A 13,775-nucleotide genomic window follows, 5' to 3' on the forward strand; every position below is an offset into this window, starting at 1 on the left:
TTCCTCCTGCCTTCCCCAGTGAAGAATGACCAGGAACTGCTCTGACTTCTTCTAATTCTCTCACATTAATATCTTTGCTATTTCACCAGTCATGTTTAAGGCATGGAGTCCATTCAATCAACCAAGAGACAATGAGCTTAATCAATTGAACATTTTCTTTTTTATTGTTTGTTTGTTTTCTAAACCTGACATCGTGAACGTATTGAATACTACTATGCCAGGAGTTAAAGGGAATTGCTGCCAACTGTAAAACTAGGTGTTATGAGTATAAAGTAAGTACAAGTGGTGATAATGATGATAACACCAATAATATTATTGGTTAATATGTACTGCATGCGATTTATATGCCAGGCATTGTGCTAATTTTACATACATTATCTCATGCACAGAAACTTTTTAGAGCAGATGCTAATGTTTTCCCCATTTTAGAGATGGACCAGAGATATAACTTGCATAAAGTTACTCAGATACTAGATAGCTATTGAAAATTAACTTATTCATGTCCCCAACTCTTAGAGTTCTTTTTTATATTTTTATTTTTTTTTAATTTTCTCTCTCTATATGCAAGTGATTATTTGCTTTCCACTTTTTGCCTTCACAAAATTAGGAAAGGCTTAAAATTTAATAACAATAACAATGCTTAAGATAAGGACTAGAAACAAAAACCTCATAAAGAATGAACGAAGATAAATACATTCAGAAAAGAAATCAGACAATGGCTGCAATGAAATATTGAATAACAATAATAATGCAAAAAAGTACCATTCACATTGTCAGATAAGAGTACGTCTATCATAGAATGCTTTGACTCTGAGGTTCAGTATGGAGTCATCAGTTAACTTCTTATTTTTTTCCAAAGTCTTAAAAAATAGACAACTAGTATTTATAAATAAAAATAGACGATATTTTCAAAAGAACAGATCCTGCCAAATCTTATAGACAATAGAAAAAGAAGCAATACTTCAAAATCATTCTACTTCATCTGGCTATACCTGATATTAAAATTGGAAAAAATATATTATTATAAAGGGAAATTACAGACATATTTCACTTATAAATGAGGATGCAATATCCTAAACAACACATTAACAAGTTGAATTAAAAATTAATGTTCAAGTAATGTACTTTGGTCAAAATTAAATCCAATTTATGTGAGAATTAGTCACTATTTTCTTTCTTTTTTTTTTTTTGAACTAAAGAAGAATCCACTCATTGCTTGTGGGTTTAACAGAGTGTATGGTAATGCGGTGGGATACTACGTACGGCATGGGGAAGGGGAGAGCAGACAGAGAAGGAGGGAGGGGGCAAGGGAAAGGAAAAAAAAAACTCTTAGATTATTTTTGGTAGAGAACTGAAGGTATTAATAGTGGTGGGTGATAGTTATTTCTCACAACTTTGCTATCTGTTTATGACAGCAAGACCATACACAGAATGAAACCCAATTGTGCCATACTTTTTAGACAAACACTTCTTTATAAGCTGATGTAAAATGTTTATACAACTTACTCTATAATCTCAATGGTGTGCTCTTACTATACCTTGCATGAAAGGTTGACTCAGACATACTGATATTCTGAGGTCGGATTCTGATACCATTGGAGTAGGTATCAGGCAACAAGAAATCTTAGAATCAATGGTAGGATATAGGACTGTGCAGGGATCAAGCCACAGGTGCCATCTTTATGGGTAAAGAGCTTATGACATTCTTAAAACTCTCTGTGGAAGTGGGGGGGGAGGTGGTTACCACAATAATGTCACCCATCCAAATGACTTGAATATTACTATTGTGAGTGGAGAGAGCCCATTATCTATTGAACAAGCACATGTTCTGCTAATTGGCCAAGCATCTGCTATTGATTATTGTTTTTTAATCTTTTTTTTTTTTAATCTCATGGCACACTTGAATCTACAGTTAATCTCCCATGGCACACTAAAATTATGTTGAACAAAAGAAGACTAAAAAAAGAGAATATTCTTACTGTGCTTTGAACTTTTTCAAAAATAATTAATGATCTTTAAAAATTTTCTCAGCACACCTGGGATTCTCTGGGGGTACACTGGTTTAAAATTGCTATGGTCTAGATGAGGGTAGCTGAGGCACCTGTAACAGCCACCTGTGGAGCATGGGTTTCCTAAGGAGCTTTGCTAACCACCCTTGAGATGTGAAATCCTGATTAGGGCAAGTAGGTGAATCAAAATCTCCATACATAATACCACACTGTAGCGATTACAACCAGCTAACATTCTTCATGTCAATGTTTTTTATTCCTCGTTTTGTATCTGACTTGCACCACTAAAGTGTAAACTTCACGAGAGGACCTTGTCTTTTTGTTTCGCAGGGGATTTCAAAACACGTACTAGTGCATGGCAACAAGGGCATGGTACATGGTCAGCATTCAATAAACATATTTTTAACTTGTTGAATAAATAAATGAACAAAAAGAGAGAGAAACTACCCAAAGCCGGCCTTGCCTCTTTCCACCATGGTCCTGTGAAACAAAGTCAGCTTGTTTAAACAAGCGTGTCGGTAGACTTCCCTCTCCCCCGCATCCTTTACTGTAGGTCACCTTTGAGGGTCCCTAACAAAGAGTTAATCTGTGTCCATTGAGGTAATAGCTTGAACCCCGATAGCTGTTACTGAGACAATTTACTGAAGGGGGAAAATTAGAACACAGCAAGAGTTGGAAGGTTATGATAGATAAATGTGCTTCCTAAATGACATTGTCAATTCTAGCTTTTCAGCTGTCTTATGATTTGACGTGGCTTGGTATCGAATTAGTCACCAATAAGCGTGAAAGCTTTAAAACACTACCAGAAAGTGATTGACTTGTGTTTGGAAACCTAGCTGTCATTTATGAAGTCAGGTCATAACACATTAATAATGATTACATCATATATTCTTTAGCATTTTCTTCACCTTTCTAGCATTTGGTCCTCCCAGGAATATTTCGTATTAGCTAAACATAGAGTCATGTTCTGTGATGTATTGGGTATTAATTATATAAATAGGTAAGAAAATAAATATATACTTAGCATGGTATCACACTGCATTACTACATGTTCTGTTAAACGCACAAGCAATGAGTAGATTTTTCTTTAGTTCTTACTAAAGTAAGTTTATTCAGAAAAAGGGTAATGCCAAAGTGATCAGTTTTTTCTCCACCAAAATGACCCAGCACTGTCTTTTCCCTGCTGTTGAGTGTCGATCTTGATTTTTAAGGAGTCATGTTCAGAGGATCCTGGCAAGTTGAGAATTTCAGTTCCAGAATCGACCTGACTTTCCACCAATATTTCTTTGTATTCCATTAAGGATGTTCAAGATCACTTATCACCCTTGTCTCCCACAAGCCGTCTATGAGTAACAGACTCCACTGATGTCAAAATTTAAACGAGTGGCCATTAAGGCTTTTCCATTCTTCAGGCAAGTGAATCTCTCTCCTGCTGGGCTCTCCCAGTTGGTCAGTCTCTTGCTTGGGTTCTGTCTACGTGATTCTTGTCTCTGCCCCACAGAACTCGGAGAAGGTCATCCCTCCTCTGGGGCCTGGATGACGCCATTCTCACCAGCTGCTTGCTAACAAATGTTTTAGAAGCTTGTATTTATTTTTCCTGGCTATTTGTTGCATAGGAACCAAAAAAGAACATGTTCTTTTTACTCTTATGGAAACACCCCTCCTAGTGTTTCTTCAAAAGGATCAGCCTGGGAACAGGTCTTGCTCCTACTGAGTTTTTCCTTTTCTAATGCTCATGCCTTCCCACGGCCAGCAGGGGGCATCGGCAACACAGATGTAAGCCGGACTGAATTTTAATTGGGTTGTCCACGTTGGGATAGCTGCACCTGTAAAAACCCTGCCCCATTTGTCTCAACTTCGCTCCGTTTCTTCCTTCCGGACTCTTCCTGGCATATGACTGGACTCCAGAAGGAAACCTGCCTGGGATTGCTAAAAATCTTTCAACCACAGGACTGATCTGATCTGTGCCCCAGGGTCTTAGGGGTATGTCTGTTTTCTGTTTTTGTTTTGAGGCAGGGTCTCGCTCTGTGGCCTACGCTGGAGTGCAGTGGCGTGAATATAGCTCACTGCAACCTCAGACTCCTGGACTCAAGCTATCCTCCTGCCTCAACCCCAAGTAGCTGAACCTACAAGTGCTTATCATCACGCCCAGCTAATTTTTCTATCTTTTGCAGAGAAGGGGGGTCTCACTCTTGCTCAGGCTGGTCTTGAACTCCTGACCTCAGGCAATCCTGTGCCCTTAGCCTCCCAAGGTGCTGGGGTTACTGGTATGAGCCATCATGCCTGGCCTTCTATTTTTCTTTTATTAAGTCCTGATAAATTATGGTCTCATAATTGATAATCTCCAGATTGCTAGGGATTGCAAGTACTCTCCCTGCTTCTCACTGGAGAGTATCCTATATGGTATGAGGCATGTAATACACGCTCAGGTGGAGCTCTACTGGTCTGTTGTCAACTTCTTTAAAGGACAGAAATTGAATTCATTTAGTCCTTATAGTCTTTTAATGGTGTTACCTCTTTCCATTCAACAAAATTAGAGACATTCTAATCCTCAGTGAATTGGTCTGTGCCACATACCAGAATTTCACCTGCTTGCCCCCCAAATGCCATTTTATTGTAACTTGGAAGTTCAATTTATTCCTTCATTTGTTCATTCACCAATTTATATTGCTAATCTTTGCTGAGTGTCTGGTAAGTGCCAGGCCCTATGTGAAGTGTGGAGGCTTTAATTGTAAATTAAATAGAGAATCACCCTGCTTTGGAGGACCTGACACTCTAATGGGAGAGGTAGACAGTACTCAAAGGTACTTATCTGTACAGATATATAAAAGCAAATTGGTAAGTGCCATGAAAGAAAAATACAGAGAGCTCTGAAAATACAGTAGGGACAACTGCCAGAGTATATCATTTCGCCCATTGTGCTTCTAAATATTATCACATGAATATACACTTGAGCTTAGAATCTATGTTCTTTTATTACTAAATACCACCTTCTATCAACGATGGAAAAATATCTACCATATTGTTAACATGCTTCTGTCCTCTATTCAATTGTCCCAATGGAACATCTTTGTAATCCTTGAGACACCAGATATAGGACTTAATATAGAGTGAGTTCTTAATAAATTCCACTTGAATATAATTGTATTTCTCAAAATTCAACTAAGTTTCTGTTTTTACTGATTGCCTATGCTGTTTTTTCATACTTACACATTGTAAGGTAACAACTGTCATTCAATGCATCCATTAGCAGGAAGGACTGAGGTGGGCCATGGCCTTTTGAATTTTGATTTTCTGGCTGGCCAGCATACCCACCCAAGGAGCAGATCTAAACTTTCAGAATCCTAGAATTATTTCAAACCCTTTCAGTTTGAAATCACTGGTGTGAGTCATCGAGAAAAAGAATTATCTTTCCCCGAGCCCTTAATTAAACTTTCATCCAGGCATTTCCAATTGATTTTATTTCAAAACAAGTTTTTCTTTGTAAAACAAAAGGATAACAAGAGGAGGAGGTAGATGAGAAGAGATAAAAATAGTTTCTTGTTAACAAGCGTTAATATAATATAGCCAGGAACAAATGCCCAGCGTGCAGTCAGAGCCAGAAACTGAGCCTGCAATCATAAACAAGTTAGAAAGTTTTCTTCTCTGAATAGAGTTGTTTTTGGCATTGAATTAATGTCAGATCTATTCACGTTTATCTTTAAAGAGGAAAATAATTTGGTAGGTTTGATCTATTGTTTTGTTTGCTTTTCCACTTGGTTTGTTTCGTTCCCATATTTGTGTATGAGGCTATGGCGGGAAAGAGGGGCTGACATGATATTCCAGGAACTCTTGAGAAGAAAAACAAATCTACTAACATTATTCAGTCTTCTGAGAAAAATGCCATGTTTAAAGTGGTTTGCACCGCAGCATTTGTGAACTCCTTAGCCTTTAAACTGTTACTGTAATATGAGCAGAAATGCAATTGTATTGATTCTCTGGTTTCCTAATTAAGTTGAATGCATTTCCCAACTTATATACGCTAACTTTTTTTTTTTTTTTTTCCGAGAGAGAGTCTGGCTCTGTTGCCCTGGGTAGAGTGCCATAGCATCAGCCCAGCTCACAACAACCTCAAACTCTTGGGCTCAAGAGATCCTCCTGCATCAGCCTCCTGAGTAGCTGGAAGTACAGGTGCCCACCACCACGCCCAGCTAGTTTTTCCATTTTTATTAGAAATGGGGGTCTCACTCTTGCTCAAGCTGGTCTCAAATTCCTAAGCTCAAGCACTCTACCCTCCTCGGCTTCCCAGAGTGCGGGATTACAGGTGTGAACCACCATGCTGGCCTTATTCTAAATTTTAATCATCTATACTTGACCTATACCAAGCAGAAGTTGAAGCTGGAAGAAAGAAGTGTGTTTCAAAGCATTGTATTTACTTTCTCCCTTACATCCTCAGGGAAAACACGAGGAAAAGAGTAACCTAGTGTCCTGTTATGTCTGTCTGCTTTGAAGAAATATAATACCATTTTCTATAGCTAATGTTATAAATGATAGTTTATTTCTAGGTCATCCCACAAAAAAAAAAAAAGGCAATTTAAGCAGAGATACAGATAAAATAGTCATAGGGTTATGATTCATCCTGGTTTTAAAAGGCTTTTGTGGAATGTCTTGAGAATTTAACCACCATTTATAAATAATGTTTTTATGGAACAATGCATCCTGAAATACAGGGTGTTCCCAAAGTCTCCATTGGGAAGATTGCGTAACAACAGGTACCTTGAATGTGTTTGCCACAAATGAGAGAGACTCTGTGTGTGTGTAGAAAGAAGTGGCCAACCCATAAAGAATATTTTGTATTAGTAAATAAGGTAGATTTATCTAGCTACAATTTCTCATTTTCCTGTGTATGGTGACTTTGGGACATCTTACTATAAAAAGATAATTTGACACATATTCAGCTAAAGAGATGGGATGCCACATCTTTACACAGACAGTCTTTGAAGGCATTTTTCAATGGTTTTGCCTCATTCTTGTTTTTGTATTAAACTCCATCATCCATCTCTCCCTCTGAAGCCAGCACCATCTAATGGGCTATCTGCTCTCCTGCTCACATTTCAGTGCCTGCAGTTAGGAGTACTTTTGCATCCCTTAAAATGACACGCACACACTCTTCTTTCCACCGGGAAGGGTTGTCACTTTCTCACTGTCCTGGCTGACGGTTGCTCATCCTCTAGCTCCCCTTTTGCATCCTCTGAGAAGTCCCCCTGACTCGCTTTCGCTCTCGTGGGCATGGACACTGGGGCCCCTCCATCTGAGCTCCCTGCTCTCTGCACATTCTCCTTTTAAGCAGCTACTTGTGATTATTTGCAAGTGTAAGATTTCCCTAGGCTATAAGCACCTTGAAAGCAAGGACCACATCCTGTGAGTATTTATATATTTACTGTGTACTCCCTGATACAGCGAATGTGAACAAAAAGCAAATAAGTAAGGAATTACTGATTTTTTTATTTTTCCCCTCCCCCCTGATTTTTTTAGTAACATCCAACTCCTTTGTCTTAATTACTCCTTAATGTCCAACCATTACTCTGGCACCAGGCAATCAAACCCAAATACTTTCCTGCCTTTTACAAAAGCAAAAGGCTCAAGTGGAGCAAAAGAGAGAAAGGGGGGAAAAAATGAAAACAAAACCTGAAGAATCAAACAACAAAACCACACAGTAGAGATGTTCATTAGGTAATTGTTTTGTACAAACTGGTAAGTGGACGATGGGTCAAGCTTAAAGTGAAAACAACTGTTGCATGCATGATGAGGGGAGTGGGGGACACCAAGAGCCAGGAGGACAGGCAATATGGAGGAAGCCCTGCATGGGCCGGAGGGGACACTTTGTCCTGATAGAATAGACGGACCTTGTGTCTCTGACTGTAGTTCTCCACATTGGCCAGCAGAGGGTAGCCACGGACACTGCACGCATTTCCCCTTCCTCTGGATGTTTTCTTTGTATTTCAGATAAATATAACATTGGCAGTTCTTGTCTCCAGAGGCAGAATATGGAAGGTGGTGGGTGTTAGTAATTCCTTCGTAACTTGTGGGGAATTATTTGGATCTTTCAATGTGGCGCTTGAAGCTAGAGAACATGGGTGTTTGGTTGAAACAATGACTATGCAGTTAGAACGGACTTTGAAGAAGCAATATTATGAAATGAACGCTGGGCTAAGTGACTTATATTCATTAACATATTTAATCAGCTCAAAAAGGCCTGGGATGTACTGTTTTATCTGTCCCAAAATGTAGGCAACCCCTTCTGCACAATAGATAATGTCTGGAACACAGGAAGCCTAGAATCAGAGCAAGGCTTACATTCTCATTCCCTGTGTTACACAAGCTCTCTCAGTAGAACAGTCCCTGCTTCTGCTGCAATGCTGTGTGCTTGGCTGAGCTCCATCTGATGAGGGGGGGAACTTGAGTTGGCATCAGTGTGAGGATCCTAGGGAAAGAATGAAAGCAGAAAAATGATAACAAAACGATGTTTTGTTTATGAATATCCTAAATTGTAATTTAAAACCATATTTACTAGCCTAAAGGAAAATACAGTAAGTATTTATGAAGTTTTCTTAAGTCACAACAGTAGGTTTTCTTACATTTTTCTCCCTGATATCCATCATTGACATTTTATTTACTTCAATTGCCTCGTTACCATCTCGCTGTGAATAAATGAGGGAAAGTGTGTTTACAGTAGCAAAATCCGATCTGGCCACAAGATGAGCCCATGGCAGCTCTTGAAGACTTTGGTTACGATTAGCATTGACTGGGAGCAAATGTGAGCAGATATTTTAATTTTACTTTGGAAAATATTTTTGAATGTTTACTACGTTGTCAAGCACTGTGTTAGGCACAGAGGTTAAAAGGTATTTAAGACTAAATTCCTACCCTCAAAGAGTCTCATAGACAACTAAGAGAACACACACATCAATCAGTACCCATAGCAGAATGTGATAAACACTATCCTAAAAGCATGTGTAAAATGCCAGGGTGCCAGGGATTGGACAGCTTTTAGGTTTCCCACTATACAATAGCTTGTCCTCTGGATTAATATTTAAGATTTGCCTGGTGCTTTTTGAGTTCAGAATTGTGATCAAGTGGTAAATAGTTTAGAAGGATTTTTAGCTTAACACTGGGCACGAAAACAGTTGTTTCCTGTGATGGAGAAATACCTACAATTCTGACCATATCTACTCCATAAAATGTTGAGGAAACAAAGAAGTAAATGCTGCTGAAGTCAGTCCACTGGCAATTGATACCCATCTATTGAGAGCTCACTGCATGTGAGATACCCTGACAGCCTCGGAACAATGGGAGAGGGCTTGGAAAATAAACTTTGCAGAGAAGTAGAACAATTTTACAGCTGGAAATGGCTCAAGAAAACATCTAGAGCTGGGAGCGTTGACTTATGCTGTAATCCCAGCACTTTGGGAGGCTGAGGTGGGTGGATCACCTGAGCTTAGGAGTTTAAAAACCAGCCTAAAAAAGAGCGAGACCAGGTCTCTACTGAAAAGACTAGCCAGGTGTTGTGGCCGGCTCCTGTAGTCCCAGCTACTGGGGAGCCTGAGGCAAGAGAATGGCTTGAGCCCAAGAAAGTTTGAGGTTGTTTTCAGCTAGGCTGACTGGACGACACTCTACCCAGGGCAATAGAGTGAGACTCTATCTCAAAAAAGAAAAAAAAGAAGAAAAAGAAAGAAAGAAAAGAAGACATCTAGGTTAATTTTATCATTTTACAGAGGAGATAACTGAAGTTTGGCAGTAAAAATAAATAAATGAATTTCTCAAACATCATACTTGTAACTAATGGCAGGGATGGGAGCCCTCAGAAGGCTGGTAGCCAATGCAGTGAGTCGTTCCACTCTGAACTCTAGCATCGAAGCTTGGGCTCAAGTCCCATCTCTACCACCTGCTGGCCAGGCTACATTAAGGGACTTATTTCTACTTCCTGTTAATTCAGTTTCCTCATCTGCAAAAAGGAAATAATACTATGGTATCTACCACATATACAATGAGAGAATACGTGGAAAACAGTAATTAAGAATAAAATGAGATAATGCAAATTAACCTGGGATATAATAAGAGCTTGGTAATTGCTAATTATTAAAACTCATGTGTCTTAATTTCTGCATTAGCATTCTTTCTACCACCAAAGATGAAAGGAGTAAAAAGGGATTTTGTTCATTTTTGTTTCTCTGACGCAGAAAGAAATCTCTGTTTTTAGATCTGTATGCTCATCTGGTGTCCTCATTCTCCCTCACATCTTTTCTTTCAGGGCCAAGGAGATTAAGATCAAGTTGGGAATTCTCCTCCAGAAGCCAGACTCGGCTGTTGACCTTGTCATTCCATATAATGAGAAGCCAGAGAAACCAGCCAAGGCCCAGAAGTGAGTCATGAATATGGATTCCACTCATTTTCCTCCAGAGGATAGCTATTTTTCAAGTGTTTAGTTGTAGAACTACCCCCTTTCAATTACTCATTTAAGGATCATAAGAGCCCTCAGAGAGTTGGTTTGTAAATAAACTTTTTTTTCTCATGTCTAAAGCATAATATTGAATACTGGTAGAATACTTAAAAAATAGAAGATAGGGCCTTGTCTTATCTTTGAAGAGATGGACCGTATCTATAATATGACACTAGTCACTCTTCTTAATTAGTTACCACCATGTTAGTATGGTAAAAACACCTGTTCATAAATACCGCCTTGGGTCAGGTGACCATCCTGATCCAATTAATTGTGAGGCTTGGACACTCACCTGTGCAGGAGCCATCATGGCTGCTTCCTGGGCAGGGAGATAACAGTTGGAACATCTCCCTCAGGAAGTTTCTAAGGATCAGGCGGACAATTTCAGACTATAGTTTCTTCTTCGAGGTGGTGTCCCATCAAGCTCTAGCAGAGAAACAGAAGACTTCAGTGAGGAATAAATACTTGATTAGATATTTCTATTTAATGCACACCGAGCATTTTTTCCCAATGCGTAAATTAATATTCTTGTTGGGTTTCTGCAGTGCTCCCTCCCTCACCCCATCCCTTTTTCCCTACCTGCCTCTCACCCTGTCTGGTTAGGCACCCCGGAGAAGTATAATTATAAAGAGTTGAGATGTTAAGGCAGGTTTTCCCAGAGAGCACTGACTCTACTTTAACTTCCTAACACCCCTCACAGCATTCCTATTATTTACCCTCCTTTCACTGCCTACTCAGGTAGACTCTGCCTTCCCTCTAAAACACAGATACCCAGAAAGTCAAGAATGGAAAGGAACAAGAAGAAAAGACAGACTCCTTCAAACTCCTTCACTCTGTTACCTAAAAAGCTTTGAGCATATCACAGAAGTGCAGTAAAAATACGGAAGTCACTTTTAACTTCCATTTCTCTTTTTAAATTTAATATGTGTATAAATCGACCAACTTGTCCTTTGTCCAAATGACCTTCAACTTAATATAACTAGATTGGTTGGGAAATAACAAGATGATTTATTTTATTTTAGAATTTTTTTTCCACTTAAATGGATATTTCCATTCTCCTCTTTTTTTTTTTTTTTCTTACTTCAAAGTAACTCAAACGGGAAGAGAGGCATAATTGAGTTTTCTGCATTTAAAAAAGGAGAAGCTAATTCAAGCAGCTGGGGCACCAAGCACTGGTGGAGAATAAGAACCACATTTCACAGCAGCAACAGATCAAAAACTCTATTTTGAAGTAAACAGTGTGGTCATTATTGATCTGTTGGAATTAACTTTAAAAATATGGTACCACGTTTTCTGCTTTGAAGCTCTGCTTTAATATCCCACTTGAACTATTTGGCTTAACAAGGATTCAGAACGAAGCTGTTTCGGAAGAAAACCCGAGGCTGACCGTTTATTGAATTATTTGTTCCTTTTGTCTTCCAACCCTTTGCTTCCTGCAGAAGTTTAAATGGTTTTGGAAAAATCCTCATGTCCTGACAGAATACTTGTGTCTCTGCCGCGTCGTCACCAGGGACCACTAAACATGTTGCCCTCTCTCTTCCAAACCCCTGAGCCCCATCACTCTCCTCGTGTTATGTCAATTCCCGTGACACAGCAGATTGTGTTCTGTTCAACCTCGATCCATCTCTCTTCTCTCTACATAAAAATGTCTCTGTACTTTTTCTCATGTTTTTCTCTCAGAAGAGAAAATAATCCTTCTCCTGACTGAAGGTATTTTTAACCCCTCTCATCTTCTTTGGGTTATTGGCTTCAATAGAATCCCTTTTTGGAAAGCTTTTAAAAATTTTTTTTTAGTATACTTCTAAATTCCTGTTGTTAAAAAAATGGACCATTGAGAAAAATCGAAAAACACTGCCTCTATCTCTACCCACCCCAAGTCAGCTTCTGTTGCCATCGTAGTATTCTTAATTGCTCTTCTCCCTCAGGACCTTCTTCCCCTGGGAACAAACAAGATTCTTATTCCACGCTGAGAAATGCTCTCCTGCCCTTCACCCCTTCTGCCCCTGTACCTTTCTCTTACTTTCACTGGGTAAATTTAGAAGAGAAATCTATACTCACTGTTTCCAGTATCTTCCTCATGTCCTTTTTAAGGGGTTTAAACCTTGCTCCCTTACTGAAACAGCTGTCTGTACGGCCTCATCTTTGACTTGTCTGCAGCATTAGACTGCTCACCAGAAGCCCTCCTCCCAAAGTCCTTTTCCTTAACTTCTTTTCCAGGGCACTCCTCCGTCTTCCCTTTTCTAGGTGCTCCCCCTTTGCCCGCCCTCTGGCTGTGAGCATCCCCTAAGGCTCTGCTGGAGGTCCTCATAATAAACAACAAACAAAATGAGCCCATGGCATGAGTTTCATCCCTGTCATAACTGTTACCAAGGATTATAATATAGTCGATTGCAAATGCCAGGGCTGGATGTAGATATTCTTATAATTTATTTTATATCCTAAATGTCCCTTTTTCCCCATGCCTACATTAGCAATTTTTACTGCATTTTTGCTGATGTTGTGTTTATCACTTTACACTCAGGAATGACCTCTGCACACAAATCGTACCCAGCCTGGGCCCGTGAAGGACGGATACAGGCTGCCGTTCACACATACGCTCACCTGGTTGACTGTAGAGTGAGCACTATTGTGAAGAATAAGGGTGTATGTACAATTTGTGGCCCACCTATGGACATGAAAAAGTGGAAGGTTTTGGTTGTTTTGTTTAAATCCGTGTCCCCAGTCATAGTGTCCAGGTCCCCAGAGACTGGTTGTGAGCAGACGACACAGTAGGACAGGAAGGCAGAGCTGAGTGGGCACCTGGGGGTGACAGTACCTAGTCTGAATGTCATTTTCCTTGTCACATATAAGAACACATGATTACCTTATCAGGAATGTTGAAATATGTGCCAGGCACTGTGTAGATGAAAGCCTGACCAAACCAAAATGAAACTAAATAAACAAGGACCAACTGCAGGTGCTTAGAGAGGTTAGAAAACTTCCCCCATGGTTATAACTAGTGCTGGAGTTGCCAACAGCGGGGCCATGGGATAAATCTTAAAAATCTAGGTTTTGAGTTGTTTGTGGCTTTCTTTCATCAACCAGACTAACTCTGGGCAAAATGAACCATCGTTCATTTACTTATTAATTTTGACTCACTTCTACTGCAGGGTGGATTGATGCTAGGGGATGTGCTATACAGTAAGGGAGAATGGAGGAGCCCTCGGTATGACAAGCGACACCTTTAGGTGGTGACAGCATCATTGCCATGTGAGAGATTCAGGACTCATGAGAGAGAATGCACTTCC

The 13,775-nt window shown here is 39.6% G+C and overlaps 1 protein-coding gene and 1 long non-coding RNA gene across 2 annotated transcripts in view; one reads left to right on the top strand and one right to left on the bottom strand.

Moving 5' to 3' along the window:
* Positions 1–13,775, top strand: part of RGS5 (regulator of G protein signaling 5) — a 57,148-nt gene that overhangs the window by 22,645 nt on the left and 20,728 nt on the right. Inside the window, exon 2 of the mRNA XM_053605431.1 lies at positions 10,300–10,410. Coding sequence (XP_053461406.1) covers positions 10,300–10,410 — 111 coding nt within the window. The remainder of the gene's footprint in view (positions 1–10,299; positions 10,411–13,775) is intronic.
* Positions 8,218–12,425, bottom strand: LOC128596073 (uncharacterized). The gene is made up of 3 exons (XR_008383060.1): positions 12,360–12,425; positions 10,781–10,914; positions 8,218–8,472 (listed from the first exon to the last, which is right to left on the bottom strand). It is a non-coding gene; the product is annotated as an uncharacterized LOC128596073 (long non-coding RNA).

Source organism: Nycticebus coucang, chromosome 10 (assembly GCF_027406575.1).
Source record: "Nycticebus coucang isolate mNycCou1 chromosome 10, mNycCou1.pri, whole genome shotgun sequence".
NCBI lineage: Eukaryota > Metazoa > Chordata > Mammalia > Primates > Lorisidae > Nycticebus > Nycticebus coucang.